Genomic DNA, 23,706 nt, shown 5'->3' on the forward strand with positions numbered 1-23,706 from the left:
CAAAAAATTCAAAAACTAGAGTCTTCAAGCTTCAAAAGCTTTGTTTTTTTATTTCTTGTACGACCATTTTTCACTGAAATACAGCCTGTTGAAAATCACCAAAAAATTTCGAAAATTTTGTTGTTCCCTTAATTTTTGCGAGAAGTGTATTAGATCTATCCTTAATAACAGAGGTCCCAACACTAAAACCCTCACATACGCCGACGATGTGGTAATAAACCCCTCCCACCGGGAATTTCATATTGCTTTTGATAAAGTTTCAGCCTCCCTAGACTCCAAAAACTACTGGCTCCTACACAGGGGCCTAATGATTAGTAAGAAAAAGACTCAGCTGCGTGTTTTCTCTAAAAGACTTCTCGGCAACCTACCCAACTACATTCAATTTAACAATTCCCCGATTCACAACCTACCTTCAGCTAAATTCTTAGGCGTCCATCTAGATAGATTGCTCCACTAGGTAACCCACATTGAATATAACAGGTCCAAAGCCATCCAAACTGTCTCCATACTTAAGGCTATTTCGAGTCTTGCTTGGGGAGGTCACCCCGCAACAATGCTAATCGTGCTTAAGGGATTTGTGAGAGCTCTCCTTGACTGAGGAGCGCAATTCTTTGGTAACGCCTGTAAATGTCATCTGTCAAGACTCGAATCAGTTCAGGCCTCAGCAGTCAAAATTTGTCTAGGATGGATTAAGACCACCCAAAATAACATGGCAATACACCTTAGTGGTATTCTCCCCCTTCACGTAAGAAGTCGAGAAGTAATTAAGAATTACATTTTCAGAACCCACTCTTGTCAGGGTAATATGGTCATACCCAAACTTCAACTAATTGAGTCTCTACTTGACAGGCTAGGGCGGAATCCCAGCAACCTTGGTTCCTACGTTTACAAAGCGACCCACATCTCCTTCTACATGTTTAAGGGGGTTCCTAACCCAAGAGCGTTGTATAACATTAACGATTTTTAAAATTGTATGAGTTCGGGAGTAGAGGAAGTAAAAAATTGGGCAAATTAGTTTTAAAAGTACGCAATTTCAGCTTTAATTGAAAAAAAAAGAATCATTTCGTAACGTGAAAATTGTGGCTGCTATCGCCACTAAAGTCATCGTGTGCAAAAAGCAGCGTTGTAAACGGTAACCATGTTTTCAGCCAAACAGTGGGTCTGAAAAACGAAAACCAAAGATTATTTTGAAGGCTAAGGTACCCTCTATCCCCTTATGGAACGGATTTTGAATCCGTATGTCCGTTCAAAATATACAGCTGAAAACACAGCTGAAAATCTAGAAAATGTGATTTACCGATAAAAAAAATTCATAACTTTAATAAATTTCACTTTATTGAAAATCGGTAGCATAGGAGGATAGAGGGTACCTTAGCCTGCAAAGTGATCTTTTTGGTTTTTGTTTTTCAGACTCACCGTTTGGCTGAAAACATGGTTACCGTTTACAACGTTGCTTTTTGTACACGATGACTTCAGTGGCGATAGCAGCCACAATTTTCACGTTACGAAATGATTCTTTTTTTTTCAGTTAAAGCTGAAATTGCGTACTTTTAAAACCAATTTACCCAATTTTTTACTTCCTCTACTCCAGAACCCATACAATTTTGAAAATCGTTTATGTTATACAACGCTCTTGGGTTAGGAACCCCCTTAAAACTGATCTGTAAGTCTGACGTTCCAGACTTTTTACAAATTTATTCCAACGGTTCCAAAACCTCTTCACCTCCGAAAGTTTCGGCAGCGGTGGTCCCCCCGGATAAAGGCCTGCCTCGCCTTTATAGACTTAATGATAACTCATCTATCTTATCTGCAGAGGCTTTAGGCATCTCTAAATCACTAGATCTAATTAACGATAGGAGTTACTTGAAAACATTAATTTTCACAGATTCTCCGAGTGTCATTTCTGCTCTGTTACATCCTCTGACAAAAAATAGGATAAACCCTATCTTGACTAATATCAAACAAAAACTATTCGAAACCCACGAATTCGGGGGTCAGTGCATCTTGGTATGGATTCCATTCCATATAGATTTATCAGGAAATGAACAAGCTGATCGTGCCGCTCAGTCGGTAGGGGATCAGCCTATAGAATTTAACAATAAAATATTTTGGGCCAACCTTAAACAACTTTCAAGAAGCTCCACGATGTGTACATCACAAACTAGCATCCTCGACATAGGCCATCACAAAGGTGTCACCTAATGTTCAATGGCGGGCCAATTTACTAACCAGCCATGGTTCAACGGCTTAGTTCTTGCCACAAGGAAGATTTCACTCATAAGCCAGATTAAAACAAATCACACTAATGCTAATGAGTACCTAGTCAGAATGGGCTCCATTGACGTGTTCCATTGACGTACTGGTGTGATTACCGTTGTATCACCTAATCACTTATTTCGGGAACGGCTCTATTTTAACCTATGCACAGTTAAACTCAGACTTTTTTTGGAAAAACAACATCATTCTTGGCTTTAATCTACAAATGTTATTTCTGAATATCCTATGTACGTCATCTTCGTCCTGGCTGACTTTATTGCTAAAAATAATTTAAATTTGTAATCAACCTACGTTTAACAAATAACTAATGTAACCATGTGTCTGTTTCAATTCTCTCTTCTAAGAGAATAACAAATCTAGATTCGGCGTTAATACCATGATAAACAATTGCTTTAAAACAAACGATTGCTCTTGTTTATAAGTGTCTAACTATTGGGTATTTTACCTTATTCAACTGCGATTCCCTGCTGCTACACTAAAACCTAGCGTTTATGAAATGAAGTTTGTCAATTGATTTTTTTAAACCCTTCGCGCTCCCCTGAGTTATTTTCCGTAACAGTTTGCACGCATGTGAATTAAGTTGGCCTGCGACCTTCGAATTTTTAAAAAAATTTTATGCCACACAATTGCTCCCAATTTACTTTTAATTGCTCTATATTTTTTATTATTTGCTCCCACGCAGTTTTTGAGAAAATCGAAAAATCAAAAATGTATAGTCGGGGGCGACCGTGTTTCGAGAATTTTCAAAAATCATGGAATTTCCGGGAAATTTATGTACCGTTTAATTGCTCCTTAATTGCTCTTATTTGCTCCGCAATTTTTATTATTTGCTCTCTCGTGGTTTTCGAGAAAATCCAATAAAACTTTGCAGGTACCGCGAGTCGGAACGTTTCCAGTAAAATGGCGCCATATTCAAACCAATGTTGGTGACAAAACGTTCGTTATCAGTCATCAGTCAACGTATGAGGTAAAGTTCATGCGTTTGAATTATTTGGATAAGTACTTCTTGAAATGAATTGACAGGTTTCGTAGATATAGTTCATTATCTCATCTGGATACTGCATAGGAGTGACTGCATGTTAGTTTCATTTTTGGAATTTCCCTGATTTGTAACTTTATTTAAAATGTATAGGCATTAAACTGAAATTTGTATAAACTACGTACGATTCTTGTTAAATTGAATATGTAGATAAGATTTGCTATTTGTCAAGTATGTGAAATATATTTATAATTGACGTTGTTAAATAACTTTATAACACACACTAGTCTATTGGATGTTACAGTAAAAAGGTTTTTTCCCAACCATAACAACTCTTACAAATGGAATATAAAGTGGAATGAGACTTAATAGCACAAATAATTTTCTGTAAGGAGAAAACTTTTATTACTTACCTACTGGCTTTGAAATCAGAAGTAAAATTAAGTTTGTGGGATAAATATTATTCTTTGCTCGATATAAATGGGAGTAAAAAAGTTTACATAGAAGGGTACGTTTCTAGATTGGGCCAAAATAACTGATTCTGATATGTAAATGTAAGATACTATTATAATTTATAAATTTACATTTACAAGGCTTATAATAGCATAATTTTAATAGTAAAATAAACTTACTCGGCATAACACTATTGAATATTTAATCACTCATATCCAATTCTTGCAGTGTAAGTAAAGTTTCAAACGAATGTCGTCTAATTGTTGAACATCTTTTTATAGTTACCATATAGGCATATAATATTATTATTAAGATTATCTCTTGAGCCCGTCTCTCGTAATGGAGAAATGAAAGTAAATAATGTTAAAAAATCAACTCGTCGAATACCAACAAGTCAAAATCCTTTTTCTTAAAAGTAGAAAAAAGAAACAGCAAATAATAACTATTTTGGATGCAAATATTGAATATACCTGTTATTTAGATTGGTTCTGTCAATCGACAACCCATCAGTGCAATTATAACATGGCTCGGACAGTTGTTTCTGATTGATTCCCGCCCGGACCCAAACTCCAAATGTTTGCTTCTGTGGCCGTACATCCATTGTGTTATACTGTTATACTGCAGTAACTAAACCTCCAATTATATAGGTATAATAATAACCATTCTGATGCACTTCAGAAAAGAACTAAATTCAGTAATGATGTAAAATACAGTAATAAATATGTCGATGAATAAATATACATATATCAAAATATGTGGTCAATATGACGCAGGTTCGCCTACAGAGTTGTAATGATCAACATATTAATGTCTCATTGTCAGATAATCGAAGCTTTGGTTCTGTTTTTGCACCTGTGGAACGTGAATGGCTCTTAAGAAGATGATGTTAGGCTAGTAGATCAAGAAGGGGTCAAATCTAGAAGAATGCTTGAATCTTCCAATGCTGGTAACGGTAATTCGTTTTTCTCTTCCTCCACCCTGGCATCAGACATTTTTAGGAACTTGATCACCTTCTCTGTAGCTGCTATGCCACAGCTACTTACTTCGTTCTGAAATAATTAGGAATTGGGTATAACATTTCATGACTGACATGAGCATTAGTTCTAGTCAACTCTGTGAATCTTGTTTTCACTCCTAATGTATGCTGTTATAGAAATATATTTATGCAAACTTAAGAGCATAATCAAGGGATTAAGCACCCTTCGAACGTAGTGTACACCACTCAAAAATCTTGTGAACTCATGCGAACTTACTGAAATTTCGCGATATATACTGAAATTTTATTGAATTGAAATATTAATAAGCCCTGTGAAATCTATAAGATCTGAAGTCTTTGAAATCTATAAAAATCACATGAAATTCTTCAAATCCTATGGTATATCTTTCAAAATCTTTTGAAACCTTCCGTAATCTTGTGAAATTTCTGAAATCTGGAATCACATGAAATCCTTCAAATTCTTTGGAATTTTATCTAAGCTTGTCAAATTTTATGAAATTATTTGGTTTCTCAGACATTTCTAAAATCATATGAAATTGCATAATGTTGAAATCTGGTGTGTACACAAACTAACGATTGATTAACCCCTTAGGTGTAATTAAATACTTGAACAATCGTATTATAAATGCGTAATTACCGATGCGGTCAAATTCATGAAATTGAAAAATTTCTGAAGTACTGTCACCATTGTTGAAAAATTGCTGTCCGGAAGCCTGCTGCGTACCAACATTTCATAATCCTGAAAAAGAAAACATCATAGACTTGTATCTCTTTTTCGGCCATCTATATGTAATTATAATTGAACAAATACAGTATCCAATTTCAGTGGACAAAATCTTATACATATTATTAAGTTATCTCTTGAGTGGTCTAATAGTTTGAAGCTGTACACTTAGTAACCACGGTTGATATTTTTTACTCGAGAAGCAAGGAACGGCATTGAGCACTAAATAATTAAAAATGGAAACGTTCTTGAACTTGGTATTCTGTGGCAATGTAATCAGTTGATAGTGACAGAGTTTCTTTTTGCTTTCATAGTTTTTATTCTGATGTATAAATATTCAATCCACTGTAGAAGAAAATTGCTTCGAATGATATACTATTAGTTGAGAACTTCTTTGAACAAGCAATGAAAAAATAATTGGTTGTAATGTTGCTACAAGTAGATTAAATATAGTTTTTCTTTCGGAGTTTCATAGACAAAAAGTTGAAATTACTTGTGATTACTATAAATTGTGAACTTATGAAATCATACGAACTCATTACGAACTCATACGAAATCTTAGAAATCATGAGAAATCACGTAATGAGAATAAAAATTTATTTGTCAACTAATCTCTCATAATCTCACGTAATCATTCTACAAAAAGTAAGTCATCATAAAATGCGTAATCATGGTGTTAATATTTTCCATCGTGAAACACCCCTTGGTTGAGGACTTATTAAATTATTATATTCTTAAGCTACAGAAATCTGTTTCAAAAATACAAGAATAGAAGATATTGGAATTGGTTGTAAAATGGAATATTCAACGATGCAAACATGATCAGAAAAGAAGTGTTACAGTTAATTTGTAAATATTTGTCTTCTGGATAAAATTACCTATTGTCAAATGAAATCAACTGAATATACTACATTTGGAACCCTTTTGACGTGATTTAATAATAAGCAGTAATATTTAGTATTCTCCTTTTTGCAATTCCAATATTTCTATTTTTGTATTCTTCGAAGGATCTTCATAGCGTATAAAAATAATTTGATACAATCTCAACATGCGACTACCTCGTTATAAAACTACTAAAAAAAGATCTATTTTTGGCTAACCAACCTCTTTAAGCAACCAGTTGCTTCAACATCCCTGCATACTCATTGTTCAATAAAGAAAACTACGTAGTGCTTTTTTAGGATTCATTTGAAAAGCTGAATTGTAATATTATGTTTAATTATGTAATATGATGATGATGTTCTTAATGACATACCTTGTTGTCCATTATCAAATAACCCAGCAAGAGTACTACGTACGCACCAATTAGAGTGTGCTCCATGTGTCGACCAGCCTTTTGTAACACTGAAAAAGAGAGGTAGGAATTAGATTTTTCAGAGCTTTCAGAGTTCAAAATGACGATTTCTATCTTTTTACTAATGATTGCATCTACGTACTTGCATTTCATTATGAAAGTATGAATAATAAATTACTAACACTTTGTAACTGTTTCTTCAATAAATTCTTCCTGTGACTTAGTAGTAGTGGAGACAGTTTCCGTTTGTTCAGAATCTTTCTTCCCGTCAAGAATGGCATCCGTTTTTTGTTCTTCGGCTCGTGCAAGTTCTTCTTGTTTGTAAAAAAGCTCGATCAGTGCTTCGACTCCACTTTCAACAGCTTCAAGAATGAAAGTAATAAGATGATTAGACAAGGAAGAAAAGAAATATTTGCAAAATCATTCAATTCAGGGGATAACTTCCTGTTTTGCATAAGACACGTCATGTACATACGGTCAAGAATTTTGACTAATGATGGAGGTGCTTGAGCTTCAATGAGCAACTGCTTGTTATCATCGCATTGCTCGACCAAATTAATCAACAGAATCAATGCCAACATCATCATGTCAAAACGTTTTTCTTCTGGTAGAGATTCTGGCACACGTAATAAGAGGTATAAACTACAGTTAACGACACCTGACTGAGATCCAACCACTTTACTCCCAAATGCTAAAAGACAAAAAATATATCTCGTAAGTAAAGTGCTTATAATGATAATATTTTGATGGTTTCATAGTACGAATTACCGTGATACAAATGGATTACTTACATTGCTTGTTGAAACGATGTGTGAGATTAATTAAAACTTTAATAATAGCAAATAGGCATTCTCTAACAACTGCAGCGGTAGAGCTTTTGTCACTAGGATCCATACTAGGATACATTGGAATTTGGAGTGCGCAGAAATGGTACAGATTTGCTAATGTATGGACTAAAATACCATCGTCGTACTTCAACAAATATACTTGATTCTCCTCGTTCATGTGTGTTACCTGCAACAACAAAATTCTTTCGACATTGATCTCTTAGTCATGTTTTGCTAACTATTAATATTGAATCACCACTGTACAGATAAAATATCGCTCAATTTTAAGTTAGTATATTTTTTATGATATATTTCGATATTTCTTCGAACATTAAATTTTTGTAAAATGTTGACGGTGTTGTGAATTTTTACTACTTTTCGACAATAGTAACGGGGAATATTGCATAAAAAGGCTTTTATCCCCTTAAAAATAACTTCTGCTTTGTTTTCAAGGTTTTTTAATTTTTATTTTTTTTTTCATGAACTGAAATGGACTGAAAAAATTAATTTGATTCTTGAGAACAATATGTATACTTCCAACTAAATGTAAGAACAAAATGTAAATATAGGCTATGCCAAACATAGACTTTAAAACTGATTAGATTTTGGCTTTGGCCGGTTCAATACTTGGCGAATTATTTAAATACCAAGATTATGAAATATGAAATAATTATTATTATATCTCAGGAATGATTGAACAGATTTGGATGAAAATTGGTACTACAAGGTTTTTTGAATCACTGATCACAAATCTAAAGTAAGATTATTGTCGTAGTTATTATAATCGTCGTCGTCGTTGTCGTCATCATTATTGGGGTTGTTATTATTGTTATTAATATTATCATTATCATTAGTGTTATAGTTCATAACAAATCTGTAAACAGAGAGTTAAAAAACTGGTTAATGGTCAGCCTAAACCCGTTTCTTTTTTTAAATCTTATGCCGAAAATAGCGATATTTAAAGGTATTCTTCAAAATTCCAATTTGGTAGTAAATTCTCCATTGTTTAACTTATTATTAGAGAATGTGGTAAAAAATTACTAGCTTCAAAAACGTAATTTTCCCGGAAAAACATGTATTTTAATTGCATTGCTGTTTTGAGTGCAAGATGCAAAAGAATCACTTGTCATGTTCTATATGTATAATTTTTCAAAGTTCCCCCGACACCATCCATATAAGACTTAATGAATTTGAGCTGAAAACCTGCATAAAAACGTTCAAAAGCATGTACATGATTCAAGAGTGAAAACGTTATTATCAATAAATAGTTCATCAAAACTTCCTACATAATTTGAATTTCCAAAATTATAATGTAAAATTAAAAAATATTTGGTTAATATTATTGAATGGAAAAAATCAATTGAATTAAAAATCTCAAAATTTTAGAAAATTAACTCCACGTTTCAGAATCCCTTTTCCAGAAATATGCGATCAATACGATGAATAAAAATCATACAGCCGTAAATTTAAAATGACATATGAAAGTTCGCTTTTGTTGTCAAGTATATTGAGAGGCCCATTACAAAACTTCAATTCTAAAGGTAACATCAAAGTTCTGATTCTGATTTTCTTTTCAACTTTTTGAGGGAAAAAATTCTGTCCAGCCCTTCTTATCAATTTACTTACATTTTCTAATACTCGTAAGCACCTATCAACTTTGCGTAGCTTGTCCAAGAGAGGATCAGACCAGCCTGTTTCTTTGATATTGCTATTACTAATATGGCGATGACAATCTCGGATTGTTTTGACAATATGCTCCAAGCCACCCAGCTCCCGAAGTTCTTCTTTGAACCATTCACCGGCACGTCTTGAAGTTAAGCTCAGTAACGTCTCCATAGCTAATTGCCCAACCTAGGGTAACCACAAAAGAAAATATTTAATTTGATATCTTCATTTTATTTTCAAAATTATACCTGCAAGGTAAAATTCATAGGCATGTTATCAATGGCTTTCAAGGAAAAACCTGCCAACTGTAACCTACAGATTTGCACGAGACTTCGCAGACTGAAAGAGTAATAAAAATAAACGAACACGTATTTTGACTCATCCATAAACATTCCAGGTTAAAGTTTCAACGCTGCCTCACGATTCCGCTCACACGCACCGTGCTCAAGCGGATCAATGGTGCAGTGGCTAGCGTTACGGCTTTGAGATTTTGCCTCTCATGTTGGAGTCCTGACCAATTTTTTTTTTTTTCATTTCTTTGTTATTATATAATATTTTATTGTTACACACAAGGGCGCTATGTTTAAATTACAATTCATCATTCCAAAGCCATTGTCTGTTATTCCGAAATATGCTACAGAGTATTAAATTTAAGACTAATTGGTAATAACGATTGTATAATAGCAAGTAGCTTAATTTTTGTATTCATTGTTACAATATTACAATTCAAGAGGATCCGGTGCATTCTTCGGGGTGATACCTATCATTAAAACATTCGAAACATAAAAATTCTGTACACTGCAAACAACGCATGAAGGCACTTTTGCTGCAGTCACATTTCTTGGTGCAAATGTTGTCTTATATTACAAGTAGACGTGATGTGATTGAAATATACGGTATGATTCATAATTAATTGCGGTCGTCAGAATTTGAGAAAATGATTCGATACGCATGGTTTGCTACAAAATTATCACTGGATTACGAAATTTTTTGCATTTTTAACAACGTTTATTTTCCAGAAAACATTTCTACTAAGAAATGTGACTGCAGCAAAAGTGCCTTTGTGTGTTGATCACAGTAAACAGACTTTTTATATTTCGAATGTTTTAATGATAGGTATCACCCCGAGGAATGCACCAAATTCTCTTGAATTGTAATATTGTAACAATGAACAAAAAAATTAAGCTACTGACTATTATACATTTTTTATTTACAATTATTTTTAAACCTAATTCTCCATACCATATTTCGGAAAAACGGACAATTGCTTTGGAATGATGAATTGTAGTTTAAATATAGCGCCCTTGTATTTATCAATAAAATAAGGTACATTTGTGATGCATACTTTAATGAAGAAATAAAAAATTGAGCAGGACTTGAACACGAGGTGCAAAAACTCGCAGCTGTAACACTAGCCACTACGCCACCAATCTGCTTGAACACGGCATGCGTGAGCAGACTCTTGAAGTAGTGTCAAAACTTAAACAGTTATTTTCTCGCAAACGATCGAGTGTTTACAGATAAGTCGAAATACGTGTTCGTTTATTTTTATTACTCTTTCATTCTGTAAAGTCTTGTGCAAGTCCGTTACAGTTAGCGGGTTCTCCTCGCTAGTGAAGATTACTCACGGTAATGTTGTCTAAATTCAGATGCTTTGCATGTCCCTGTGCTTGAATGTCGGCACAAAGTTGGCGCACTTTCTCTTTATTTTTCAATAATTCAGCCCTGCTCAGGCCGCAATCGTCAAGCGCGTCTTTGTGGCTTGCATCTGACTCTAACAGACTCAACATCAACTCTAAGCAATCACGATCGAGATCCATGGCTAACCTATCCTGACTTAATACAAACATTACCGTCGCTGTACACAGACCAAGACTCTGAAATTCATGTTGATAATTTACAAATTAGTTGAAATAATAACTCAAGTTGAAAAATTTGATTCCATTCATATTTATCGTTATGTTTGAGCTTCACAATTGAGCTTTTAAAATGTTACCTGATCTTTAGTAGCGTCGTGAAGAGCTTTGAAAAACTTAGCGACAGTACCATGCGCTCTGACATGCATCCTGAATGCTGGGGCCATACATTTGCTGGCTAAGCGTATTGCTGATAGACATCGTGTGGCATTAGGATTATTTTCTCTTAACGTATCCAAAATATATTCAACGTCATCATTAAATTCTTGGAACTCTCCGCTTTCCTGTATCTGGTGAGCTTTTTTCACATTTTTAACAACTGTATAAAACTGCAAGTCAAAAAAGAAAGTTACCATCACTCTTGGCAGAAAATTATCAATTGCAACTTATTCTTTTGCTGAGTCATAGCCTCTACTATTTATCATAATTGTCGATAACACAAGTTGAATTAATATAAATTAGAAGTTACTGAAGTTAGGATAAGAATTTGGATATTTCACGCACTACATAATTAACAATTGAAAAAAACTTCAAATGTAATTGAGGAAATTTGATTCTGAGAGAATATCACCAAATTGAGAAGAAAGTCAAACTTACGCCTTTTACTTTTTTACCACATCGAATGCTTGTAATTGCTTCAGTTTCATCAGTAAAGTCCATGTCTGTTTCTGGATAAGAGACAACTCTGGTTAATTTCGAAGGTTCGAATTCTTCCTCCTCGTAAGCCACAGGAGCTGAATTGGCATGGGAGCCAGAAGCTTTATTCGGTGCTATTCCTGTGCTAGTCGTGTCTGTCGCAGAGGATTCCTTCTCATTATCGGACCACTTGTGTTTGTACAATGCCAGTCTTTTGTTTCCACTCGCTACTCCAGTCGACCGACTTTTAAATATACTTCCTTTCTTTGTGATAGGTTTTGTCGTAATACTGGCTGACGGAGGGATAGACTGTGGCTCAGAAACCAGGCTGATCATACTAACAGGATCATTTTCAGGATTTCCGACGACTCCCTCGCTATCGTCACTTCCAGAGAACCAATCCTGGTCCACCATAGCTTTGGCAGCTTGCGGATCATTCTCAACGACCGGGGCTGGAATATCGGGTTCCACTTCCAGTTCGGATGCGTTATCTTCCATCTGTAAATCTATCGAGCAGTGCTGCACATCGTCTGATATATTTTCCGGACTCTCCTGCATCTGTACAGTCGTTGACATAGCTTCTGGTCTGGAGAGCAGCGGATCCGCATCGCTTGAGAGTATATCAATCAGCTCCTGAGTTGTCGTTGGTAAAGGTTGGTCATGCCCAATCAGAGGTTCGATCGTGCTCTTGACGGGATAGGTTGGGTTACAATCAGTCTTAACGATGTCATAATGTGATATGAGAGTGTTGTTGGAATCTGTCATAGATTTCCTAAGGGTCAATGAAAGTCCGGAGCTGTGAGAGTTCGGGGTTGTCGGTACGGGAGTTGTAACAGCTGTGGAAGCACTTGATAGATCCAACTGCAGGTTCTTAGCACGACTTCGAGTAGTTCGACGCATTTCAGAATTTTCTAAAGGTATGGAGATGGTAGTGACAATGGGCTGATGGGTCAACCTCGTCTCCCTTGGTCGGGAATCCAGTGATTTAGAGGAAATCTCAAGACTTGAATCTCTGAGATTTTCTTCTTCGTTGACCGGGCTCGGGACAGGCGTAGAAATTCTATAAGTATCGAGTTCGGGAGGTGGCGTCGTCTCCTGCGTATCCCCACAAACTAGTCTTGCTGTGCCTTTGCATATTCTCAGGACAATTGGAGGTTTGCTTTCTTCTCTGGTGGTTGCCTCGCCAATGGTGCTACAGTCTAAACTTTCGCTAAGCTTTTTCTGTGCTACGTGGGACGACTTGGATAAAGGCGACTTGGGCACGGATTGTTTCGGTGTCCGAACTCGCCCGTATTGAGAATCAGGTACTTGTCGATATACCGCTGCGTCTGGCCTGATGTCATCCGTTATTGGCTGGACGTTACGGCTTTTGAAAAATTTTTTTGGTTTTACAATCGGCTGTGTGTTCTCGGCCTTTGCATCAGGACCAACGTCGAAGGAAAATGGATCTTTGCTCGCATTTAGTCGCACGTTTTGATTTCCATAGTCCATCTTCATTTTCTTTGCTGAAAAAGCACTATGTATATCGTCTCTTCGTCCTATGGAATGAATGTTACTTTGATTATTACTCTTAATAATAATTACGAAGTAATCAAATGATTTTGCACATATGGTTAGAAAAATATAATCAAAAATTTTCAACAAATCATCCTTTGAATAATATGAAGAATTGGTAAAACAAAACTGGACTGATAATCTGCTTTGAATGCCATTTCCGCTTATTGTTTGCAATTGTGGATATTGTAAATATTATAGCAATTAGATCAAGTTACGAACATACCATTGATGTTTGTACTTCTTATGGATGTGAACGAAGTAATGCCCCATTTTCCAACAGTACCAGCTGACTTTGCAGCAGAGGGCCGATTGCTATGTTCTTTGAACAATTTGTCGAATTGAATGCTTGGTGGAGGTACACTGCTGACCTTGCGACTGTAAGATTTGGTGTAGCTACGCGACGTCATTATGTATTCCTTGCAATTTCACAAATAACGTAAAACATACCAATAAGAGTCACGAGTCGTAACTATCTCGACTTTACTCATTGTTCTAAATTGTATACAATCAATAGATGTTTTACATAACGAAATTAAATTTGTTTCAACACAAGCTCACATGATCCGGGAATTTAGTTGAGGGGGTGTTTACGAATGTTATCACTGTTGACTGAAATGTAGTGAAGTAAACCAAAAGTAAAACAAAATGTAAAAAAAAAAAAAAGAAATGGAAATATCCCCGTACTATCGGATAGAACTTTTGGAACATATGAAAGAAACAAACGCCATGTTTCATTCGCTCGCTTTCCCCCCTCTGATGCACAGCGTTGCAGTACAGACTATTTTATAGACTTATCTATACTGATGTTGCTATTATTTTCATTTTACTCCGTCAATTACTATCTCCACTTCTTGTTAACTATAGTATTTTGTACAAGACTGCATGACTTTTAATAGAAATATTAATCATAACATGGTTTTTGCCATCTGTCGATGTTTTTTGGTTTCGACTTGTGATATATGAACACAAGATATGCGCTCTCCGGCGATCTTACGAAATCTTTGGAATTAAGGGATCGAGGCTTCTGAATAGATCACAGATAGAGCCACATCACAAATCTCTTAATTTTGACTCGACTCTTTAACGTGTAACTGATATGCGTAGCAGCAAGGCGCATAATTGCGATAGGCTAGATTTTCACGGGTAGCAGAATGCTACTGCAGTGAAGAACTGCCCATGAAAATGTGTCCGCAGCGGCAGCAAGAGGCTAGATTTTTACGGGCAGCGAAATGCTGGCAATTTTTCAACCAATAGGAATGCCAAGAAAACAGGTAATACAAATTCAGCGTGCATGAAGCGTAGTTAACTAGGTAGAGCGTATACTACTAGAGGAAACGTAACTTCGCGTGTACAGAAAATGTGCCGTAGTAGTAAGATAGACCAGTTATGGTATGCAAGGTCCCTAGATTAGACAAGTCAAGACACGCGTGGGCAAAAAAATTAGTGAGGATGCGCCAGAAGTTTCGTATGACAATGGATGTATTCCAAAATATACTTCCAGTACTGCCGACCGTGACGTCACGCAATTAACTGCGAACTGCGTTCCGTTTTTACTTCGAGTTGCCAATCGCAGTAAAATCGGAACGCTACACCAGTGTTCCCAACCCGTCCGTGGGGGGCTATGTGACCAGGGCCGTAGCATTATAGTACCGAACAAAAAATTATAGTACTTTTTTGAAAATGTTAATAATGCAATAAAATCACGGAATATTATTTTTATAAGTATATTATCCCTATCCATTACAATACGCGTGCGTACTTACATTTAATTGTACGAATGACCAGAAGGTACTTATTTGAATTATTTTTGTACACACTAGGAATGACGGCAGGAACTGGCGAGAAGCGGGAAACGGGGCGCTCAAATCAACACCAACGCGCCTGAGCCCGAACCGTGCATGTCAGCGCCCTCCGCAATAATGTGGTTAAAATTAAAAACCACATTAAGGTGAATGGCGCTGACAATTTTTTGCCTAGCGCGAAAAGATTTGAATACGTTTCTTTTGAAAAGTATTAAAAATCTTTTTTTTTCGAAAAGTATTAAAGAATTTTGTCCTGCCAGTTTTTGTATTACAAAAAAAAACTTCTTTTTATACAAATTTCTAAATTATAGTAGATTTCCGTCACATAATGAAAGTTCCATGTTACATAGTACGAAGTTCATATTTATGTGACATCTACTATAATTATGTGACGGTTGGGAACACTGCGCTACACCGAGGACGCGGCCATCTCTCAAGTACTGCAACTGCCTCACGTCCCAGACCGCAGTAGTCAAAGTCAACAACGTCACAGATATCATGACGTCACTGGCTGGCGGCAGGAAGCCACGGTCGTATAGGTATACACGTCTGGAAACTACATTGGAGGGGGTATGTCGCTTATTGAAGCAATTTTTGTGTTCACTAGTCGCCACTAGGTTCGTTGCGATCTTATCACCAGTCACGGAGGGGGGGGGGGGGGTCCAATAAGTCGCAGATTCGCATATATGTATATGGGTATTCGCTCACTCACGCTCACTCATCGTATTTATTGAGGTTATTGTTATTCTGGTAACTAAACAGCAGCGACAACTGATGGTGCCGCTGGAATTGAAATTTGCACTCGCTAAGTGACACGAATAATTGCGGCTCCCAGCATAGGAGTTTCCAGACCTGTACATACGACCGTGCAGTAAGCTGTCGCGCGATTTCGGAACGCGGTTGCCAGTACTTGCAGTACTGCGAGTATATTTCGGAATACACCCAATGGATGCTTTCCATTTAGAGCACAATATGACACGGTGTAAATATTTCTGGTTTATTCCTTTGCCCGGATTGACCGCTTACAATAGAAATTTGTACACTGTGTAACATCCGACCGGAACGTCTGTATGTTTTATCGACTATCATTATTGTAAGTCACTTTTATCAACTAAGCAAACTCTAAGTACGAGAATCTTATAACCATAAGGTATTAAAACAACTGTCTAACTATTTGGAATATCCCTAGATAGAAATAACTATGAAATCCACTAACCAAGGGTTGGAAGCCATGTGACGAGATCTTCGGACTACAAAGAACTATAATATTATTTTACGTTATTATATATCATTATCATATTAACACCATAATTAATGAACACCATTATATCCAATTACATAACACTCGACAATTGCGCATTCGGAGCTAAGAGCTACACTCATGGAGCCTTGAATAAAGGAGCCCGAACGCTGTACTGCGGACGTGGGCTATGAAAGCAGTGGAAATTTTTACTGAAATACCCGCTGGCGCTGCTGTACCCAAGAGAGGATGACAGAGACGCAATTAGAAAAGAGAGAGGAGAATATTCATATTCGTAGCGCAGTTATGAGTCACAGATGAGAAAAACAGTAAATTGTTCGTTTGTCAATTAATTCTGTCATCATGCATTTGTTAAGTAGATAATATTTTTGGGCATAATTCAAAGTCGAGTTGACCTAGACCCTAGAAATATTTATTAATAAAAATTATAAAAATTTCCGTAAATCATAAATCGAAATAAATACATATGTCCTCATAAAGTTCGTGGGAAGAATATCGTCAGAAAAATATAACCTAAGGCTTACCAATGGAAAAATGAGGATATAAACACCTACATGGATATAAAAAAGCAGTCGAATCTCTATAACAAACGCATCTGATTTCACAAAATATAACTACCAAACTGTACTTACCGCATCAAATATTATGAGATGATTTATATAATAATTAGTTTATATTCCTCAGGAAGTAAAAACATGCATCAGTCGCGTGTTTCCCGCCGTTTGCTGCCAAATTTGGCACACAAATATATATATACACATATATATATATATATGTCTGAGTGTGACAAATTTTTGTTCAATAATTGGGTATTTGCATGATTTTTATATTTCTTAACTTTTGATGTTTTTCGATTCTATAAATTTTTTTAGAATTTTTGAAAAAAAAATATTTTGTTTTTGTTTATAAGTATTTAAATAATTTAATAAATAAAAGTGGTCCTAAATCACATAAAAGTCACGTGACATAAAACGGAATGTGATTGGTTTGACGTCATTGTGCTGCTACTGGCGCGTTTATTTGAATTCACAAAGAGTAATGTACAATATTTTCTAGCGCTAAAAAAATTTTAAGTAAGTTTTTTAAACTTTAAGTTTGATACATTGTATAATTAATGTCAGACTTCGGTGAAAATAATTAAAATAGAAATCAATTTTTGTGTGGTGTTTTTTTTTTTTTAACTCACACGGATAATTGTGTGGAGGTTATGATCACGTCAATGTTATTATACTAAGAATGTTAAGCAAGCATTAGTTTGAGTATTTTTACAAGTTGGTACTATACACCAACAAAAATCGTTTTTTAATGACATATTAAATAATTTAATAACTTTAGTTTATAATAAACAGCACTATCAGACGTTCTTTTCATCAATCACAACACAGAGCAACAGCTGATTACACGTACGGCGTGCTTACAGGAGAACTTGGCGCTAAAAATTTCAAAAAAATTCAGCATTGTGACGTCACATACGCGAGATGGAGCTACTTATTCATTTAAATATTGCCTTTTTTTTATTTATTAAATTATTTAAATACTTATAAACAAAAACAAAATATTTTTTTTTCAAAAATTCTAAAAAAATTTATAGAATCGAAAAACATCAAAAGTTAAGAAATATAAAAATCATGCAAATACCCAATTCCCTTTAAAAATGTATTTAGTCTTTTAAAAATAAAAGGATATTTCATTTGAAATTGAACTCTCGATGAGTTCACCGTATGAAGCGTCAAGCGTTATTTGCAAGCTATGAATATAGCTTACAATTAATGACGGAATCTTAGCAACAAACAAATGGTTTGTTTATAACAACGCTTGGACGAAATCGACAGTCACGGGTTAGCTAGCGAGCTTACCGAACGTGTTCGGGATCGTCACACTTAAATATGAGCAATCCTTGCCAAAATGATCACTTTTTATCCTCTCCGCCTTTCCCAGGCTTTTCTCCGACATATATATGTCGGAGAAGAATAAAGAGGATGCATCATCAAGTGAATTCGAAACTTGAACTTTGAATGAGTCCGCCGTATCAAGCGTCAAGCGTTATTCAACATGCTTTGAATATAGAACAAACAAATGGTTTTTTTATAACAACGCTTGGACGAAATCGACAGTCACGGAAAAGCAAGCGAATTGACCGGACGTGTTGGGATCATCGCGCTTTTTACAATGAGCAATCCACGTAATGCAAATCCTACATCCTCTCCGCCTTTCCGAGGCTTCACCCCGACATATATATATTGGGCACTCGTCATTTAAATCCGTACACCTCGTATAACGAAGCAAACTGCGCACCCTTGATCTTTCCGTGCTTCCATCGCGAACACTCCGTGATATACTGTACCTGCTTACCACGCACCTAATACTAAATAAAGTTTATATTAGAAATAAATATGAATGACAAATACGTGAATTCATTTCCATTCCTCCATTCGTCCATTCATTTCTTTAACAATATCATTTTTTGTAAATCTTAATCAATGTTAAATAATGGCAAATAATTTACTGTAAACTATCGGACGTCTTGTATGAGGTTTTATTTATAAACATTTCAGTTTTCCAAGTAATACTGCCAGGCGACAGGCATGGATTGCTAGTATGGGATTAATTAACGGGAGTCCTATGAATAAAACATCTCTTACTAAAACATCTCATTTATGTTCACGTAATTTTTCAAGCAATGCGTTTGATCACACATCTTTGTGCAATATCAGGCTCAAAGTTGATGCTGTTCCAACTGTCAGGTTGATGCAGTATTTGTATTATTTTGGTTATGAGTATTAAGGGGTAACGCCACTGTAACGGTCCAAAAAAAAAGGTTTTTTCACGAATTTTTTGCTTCCAAAATTGAAAGTAATTGAAAAAAAACTTTTAAGGGTGTTATCGGGCATACATTAAACTTTATTATCAAATTTTTTTACAGCAAAAAAAAAACAAAATGGCGGTTCCACAGCTATCTTCCCGGGGCATGTTTTGCTTGCAGGGCTCCGCGGCACGCAGCACCACTGGTGCACTTTTGAATCTAGAACAAAAAAAAAAAAAACCATCAATCTAGAGGGTTATAGCTAGAGAATGTCGATCGGATTTTAAAAATTATCAATTTTTGTGGATTTGGCGTGCGTTTGAAAAAAAAAATTGATTTTTGACGAAAAAACGGTTAGTTTTTTGTTAATAAAAAATCAATAAATAAAGTTATTGAAAATCCCGATCGACATTCTCAAGATAATGTTAATGTTCACATCTGGTCAAAATTTCAAGTAAAAAAAATGAAAATTGTTCGAGTGATGCTGCGTGCCATTTTGAAAAACCGTGTTTCGAGAAAAACGCGTTTAAAGTTTTGCGAATAGTTTTTTATTGGAAAAAATGAAAAAAAGAAGGTAAAAAAAAATTTTACCGTTAGTCTGCAATCCCAGCACCATACATTTGTCCTTCGATGGCCAAATTTTCGTCTTCTTCGTTTTTCCTGGTGGATTTTTGTAGCGCGCGCGCACTTTTTTCCGCGTCGCTCGGAGATGTCTCCGCGTGCGTAATGCGTTTGGCGTTGGCTTCGATGCAGAAATTATATAACTGTACACCAATTTCCACCTCCAACATCTTGAATATTTAAAGATATAAATTTGAAAAACTGGTAAATTCGAAAAATGAACGACGGAGCCAGGAATCGAACCTGGTATCTAGCGATGCTTTACCGGAGCCTTACTCCACTAGACCACCTAGCCGCCCTGACTCTGATGTCGTTAATTCCTCTCATCACCAGTTAGTTCAAATTTGTTTTCTTGTGCTGTTGTATGTGAATATCTTGTATGTATATCTTGAATATTTGCAAGACGTTGGTAAGGCCGCCATTGAATGTGCAAACAGCGATATCCATCGCGATATCTAGGACAGTTTTTCCGCTTGAAGATGATTTGGGGGCCAAAAAAAAATTTTTCTCGCACGGGACCTTTTTTTCCTTATTCTAGAGGGTTTAAACTATTTTTGAAGCCAATAAAAAAAAAATCGATTTTTCAAAAAATTTACAGTGGCCATACCCCTTAAATGTTTTGCATCAGTGGGAATGTAAATGACATTTTATAACTTCTCTTTCTCGTAGCTACACAAACTTGGTGACAAATCCACTATTGTAACCACTCAGGAAAATATCTCTGAAAATAAAGAATTGAAAGCACAACCATCAGATCCAAATATTGAGGTAGAAAAGTCTTAGTAAATCTCGATAATATTCTCAAGTATTTAATATATTAATTATATGATATTATTACACATTCTTCGGTATGCTGAAACAATAATGACAGAGAATCCAAAATGGAAATTAATAAATAATAATTCCACAACCCTTTTAACAGGTATTTTCATGTATAATCTAGCAACAAAAAGTTTTTACAGATAAATTCAGTACTTGATCAGAGACAACCAGAACTTAAACACCCTCGTGTACATTCAATTACTTTTACGGCTGAGTTAGATGATCCTGCAAACAAGAAATCGAGAATTGTGATCCGTAAATTATAAATTCTTTATATGCTTACTATCCAAATGTGGGAAATATTGGAGTGTCACTACGTAACATATAATCGTAATTCAATTTTTCGAGTTGCAAACGATAGTTGTCATACCAAAGTCGATCAGGATATCCAGCGACCGGGAATTCCTGGAAAACCGGGAATGATACGGGAAGTTGAAAATACCCTTGAAAATACCGGAAATATACGGCAATTTCAAATAGCAACCGGGAATTTTTTCATCAAATTGGACTTGCATGAAATTTTGATCTAGGTCTAATAATGAGAGTTCTTACTGAACTCATTTCTCATGGAAATCATATCTTCCAAATATTATGTACTAACTCAGCGACAAGCTACATGCCGTGTTCGTAATGAACGTAAATGTAAGAAAAAATATTTATGTGAAGGTATATTCCAATTTTACCAATCGAACATACTTGGTCGAAAAATATTATATTTCGGTACAATTCATACATTGTATGATTGTCGATCCACAACACTCGAGCGAGAACGACATGCATAAACTCGCTCTGCATACGGCGCGGCGGTTTGCTTCGGGGGCATTATTTAATTTCAGTCCGAGCCTATGCAGTGAATCGAAGAGTATCAAACAGAGTGCACGGCCAACAAAAGAAATTGTATGACAAAAAAAAAGGAAAGGGACAAATCGCAAATTACAAGGTGACTGATGATTAACTACAATCATACAATTTTGTGATTGTACATTGGCATAATAATATTTAGCCTTTTCTAGATATTGGTGGAGTAGTATTTATCTCAATTTTGATCGTTCCGTCCTTCTTACCGACCTGATTCTAGGTCGCATAGGCCTCCAATTTTCCTCCACAATGCAAATACCCAAGTGCTAAAGGTTGAAAATACTGATTTTTTTTCATAATTCCAAAAAAAAAAAACCACCTTGTTTACGCCTAGATTTCTGGCTATACATTTCACATGTGCTATAAATTTATACGATTGTTTAATTTAAAATGTATTTTTCTCGTTGTAATTGTTACTTCGTGGCAATTATTATTTTTTTAATGCTGATAAGATGGAAATCTTTATGTACTTAATAGAAAAAAGTCGACATCAAAATTCAACAAATGCGGGATTCAGGAAGGATGGGTACACGTTTGGATTTTTCACAATAATAAAAACAAGTCGTGAATTAATTTACCATGTGTTTACTCAATTAATGAAAATGAAAAAATGATACTCGTTTTATATTTTGAATGTGCAATTAATTTCACATTGTTCACATTTTGAATTCTAGTCATTTCCAGACGGAAATTTTACATTTTTGAACTTTCAACTCATGATTAGAAACGTATAAACTTTAAATACATCAAAAATGTATTTATATAACTTTCCTCGATATTGAATAATGTTTTGAACATTAAATTTTCTCATAGGTCACTTATCATTTTATTAAAGCTTGAAGAAGTGAATACTGCATTTGACAAAACCACAATGCAACTCTGATTTTAGCAACAGTATAATATCACATTGATTAAAAAAATTAACTGTAGGTAAGTTGGAAAATTTAAAAGTTATCCACAAAATGAATAAAGTAATCAAAAGCTATATTTTCAGTCTTAATTTTTCTTTCGTTTAACTGCTTTATCGGACTTTATTATTTCATTCATCATTATGTGTGAATTATGCAACTCATATATCATATATTTATACTTGTCGTTAGTCGGATTACTCATATGTAATGATATCATATTCTCATTTTCACTATGAAATCATTTTGCTAATCTGCGTCATTAAAATTCTTGATAGACATTCGGCGCACAGTGTTCAACATTCGAGCTGTGTAACAATAAATTAGCGCTTCGTCGAAGGACATATTGTCCGATAACATTTGTAATAAATAAATTTCAAAATCAACGTTATTTTATAAACGAGTGAGAGTTGCTGACATCAAATGTATCTAATCTTACCACATCTTCCCGAGCATTTCTTTTTATACTCTAAATCTCCAGGCATCTCAGATCTGTCTCTAACTACGTGGTTTTGATGTAATTCTGAATTTGCGTTTTTCCATTAATTAGTCAGTGATCAGAGTTTTTAATGCAATCTTACTTTTAAAAATAATACTTCGTTTTTCCAGGATATTGCAGTCATGCTAAAGAGAGGGGTGACAAAGTTCCAGCCTGCATAGAATAGCGAATTTTTGTGGGTACACCCCACAGCAAAAAACCCGTACCAGGCACGCTGTGAATTGTGCAAGAAATGTTTTTCCGTTGACAGTATGAGTAGACAAGCTGTAGTTCGCCATTCTGTATCCAATAGTCCAGAGAAGATCGGAAATAAATCGGAAATTTTTGGAGACAGCAGATACAGTCCAACCTCCCAATAAGAAACCAAAAGCCCCCAAGGGGAAGAGTTTTTCGTATATATCGCATACCCCCACCTGGCGCGCGCTCCGCGCTCAGTGACACTGTCCGTCTCTCTCACTCTTTTTCGCATGCGATCCTCTCAATAGGAAACACGCTCGAACAAATTCCTACTTGTTATTCCCATCGCTCATGCAAAAATTTTTTTGACTGCGCGTGGACATTTATCTAGCGAATCTTTGTTTCACGTCTGAATTTCGATCATATAACTGTCTTAAAATGACCGAAACGTTGAAAAAGCGTAAGAGATCAGACTGCAGTGTACAAGTCGAAGAGAATGTTACGGAATCTCCGCCACAAAGTGATATTAATTTAAACAAAGAGGTTGCTGTGACCAAACGTAATCGATATACGTTTGAAGAAAAAAAGAAAATTTTGGAAGAGTGTAAAACCCTGAACTCTCGAGAACTC

The 23,706-nt window shown here is 35.5% G+C and overlaps 1 protein-coding gene and 1 long non-coding RNA gene across 3 annotated transcripts; one reads left to right on the forward strand and one right to left on the reverse strand.

Annotated features, from left to right (window-relative positions):
• Positions 1-3,805: 3,805 nt before the first annotated feature.
• Positions 3,806-14,494, reverse strand: wapl (wings apart-like). 2 transcript variants are annotated; one of them, XM_046625337.2, is made up of 11 exons: positions 13,549-14,494; positions 11,730-13,273; positions 11,213-11,461; positions 10,845-11,093; positions 9,178-9,402; positions 7,516-7,738; positions 7,200-7,415; positions 6,907-7,086; positions 6,686-6,774; positions 5,344-5,445; positions 3,806-4,758 (listed from the first exon to the last, which is right to left on the reverse strand). In XM_046625337.2, the coding sequence occupies exons 1-11, from the start codon at positions 13,730-13,732 to the stop codon at positions 4,609-4,611; spliced, it is 3,411 nt and encodes a 1,136-aa protein (XP_046481293.1). In that variant the 5' UTR covers positions 13,733-14,494; the 3' UTR covers positions 3,806-4,608. The 2 variants fall into 2 exon arrangements, with proteins under 2 accessions (XP_046481293.1, XP_046481285.1); XM_046625329.2 differs by having other exon boundaries at positions 11,730-13,306.
• A 141-nt stretch (positions 14,495-14,635) lies between these two features.
• LOC138190701 (uncharacterized) lies at positions 14,636-15,794 on the forward strand. The gene is made up of 3 exons (XR_011176756.1): positions 14,636-14,768; positions 14,827-14,921; positions 15,547-15,794. It is a non-coding gene; the product is annotated as an uncharacterized lncRNA (long non-coding RNA).
• Positions 15,795-23,706: the final 7,912 nt, after the last annotated feature.

This window comes from Neodiprion pinetum, chromosome 1, assembly GCF_021155775.2.
Source record: "Neodiprion pinetum isolate iyNeoPine1 chromosome 1, iyNeoPine1.2, whole genome shotgun sequence".
Classification (NCBI taxonomy): domain Eukaryota; kingdom Metazoa; phylum Arthropoda; class Insecta; order Hymenoptera; family Diprionidae; genus Neodiprion; species Neodiprion pinetum.

Coding starts and splice junctions, on each gene's coding strand:
- wapl (XM_046625329.2), bottom strand. CDS start 13,732: ATGACGTCGCGTAGCTACACCAAATCTTACAGTCGCAAGGTCAGCAGT. Junction 13,307..13,548: donor AAGAAGTACAAACATCAATG/GTATGTTCGTAA, acceptor TTCATTCCATAG/GACGAAGAGACGATATACAT. Junction 9,403..10,844: donor TGAATTTAGACAACATTACC/GTGAGTAATCTT, acceptor TGGTTACCCTAG/GTTGGGCAATTAGCTATGGA.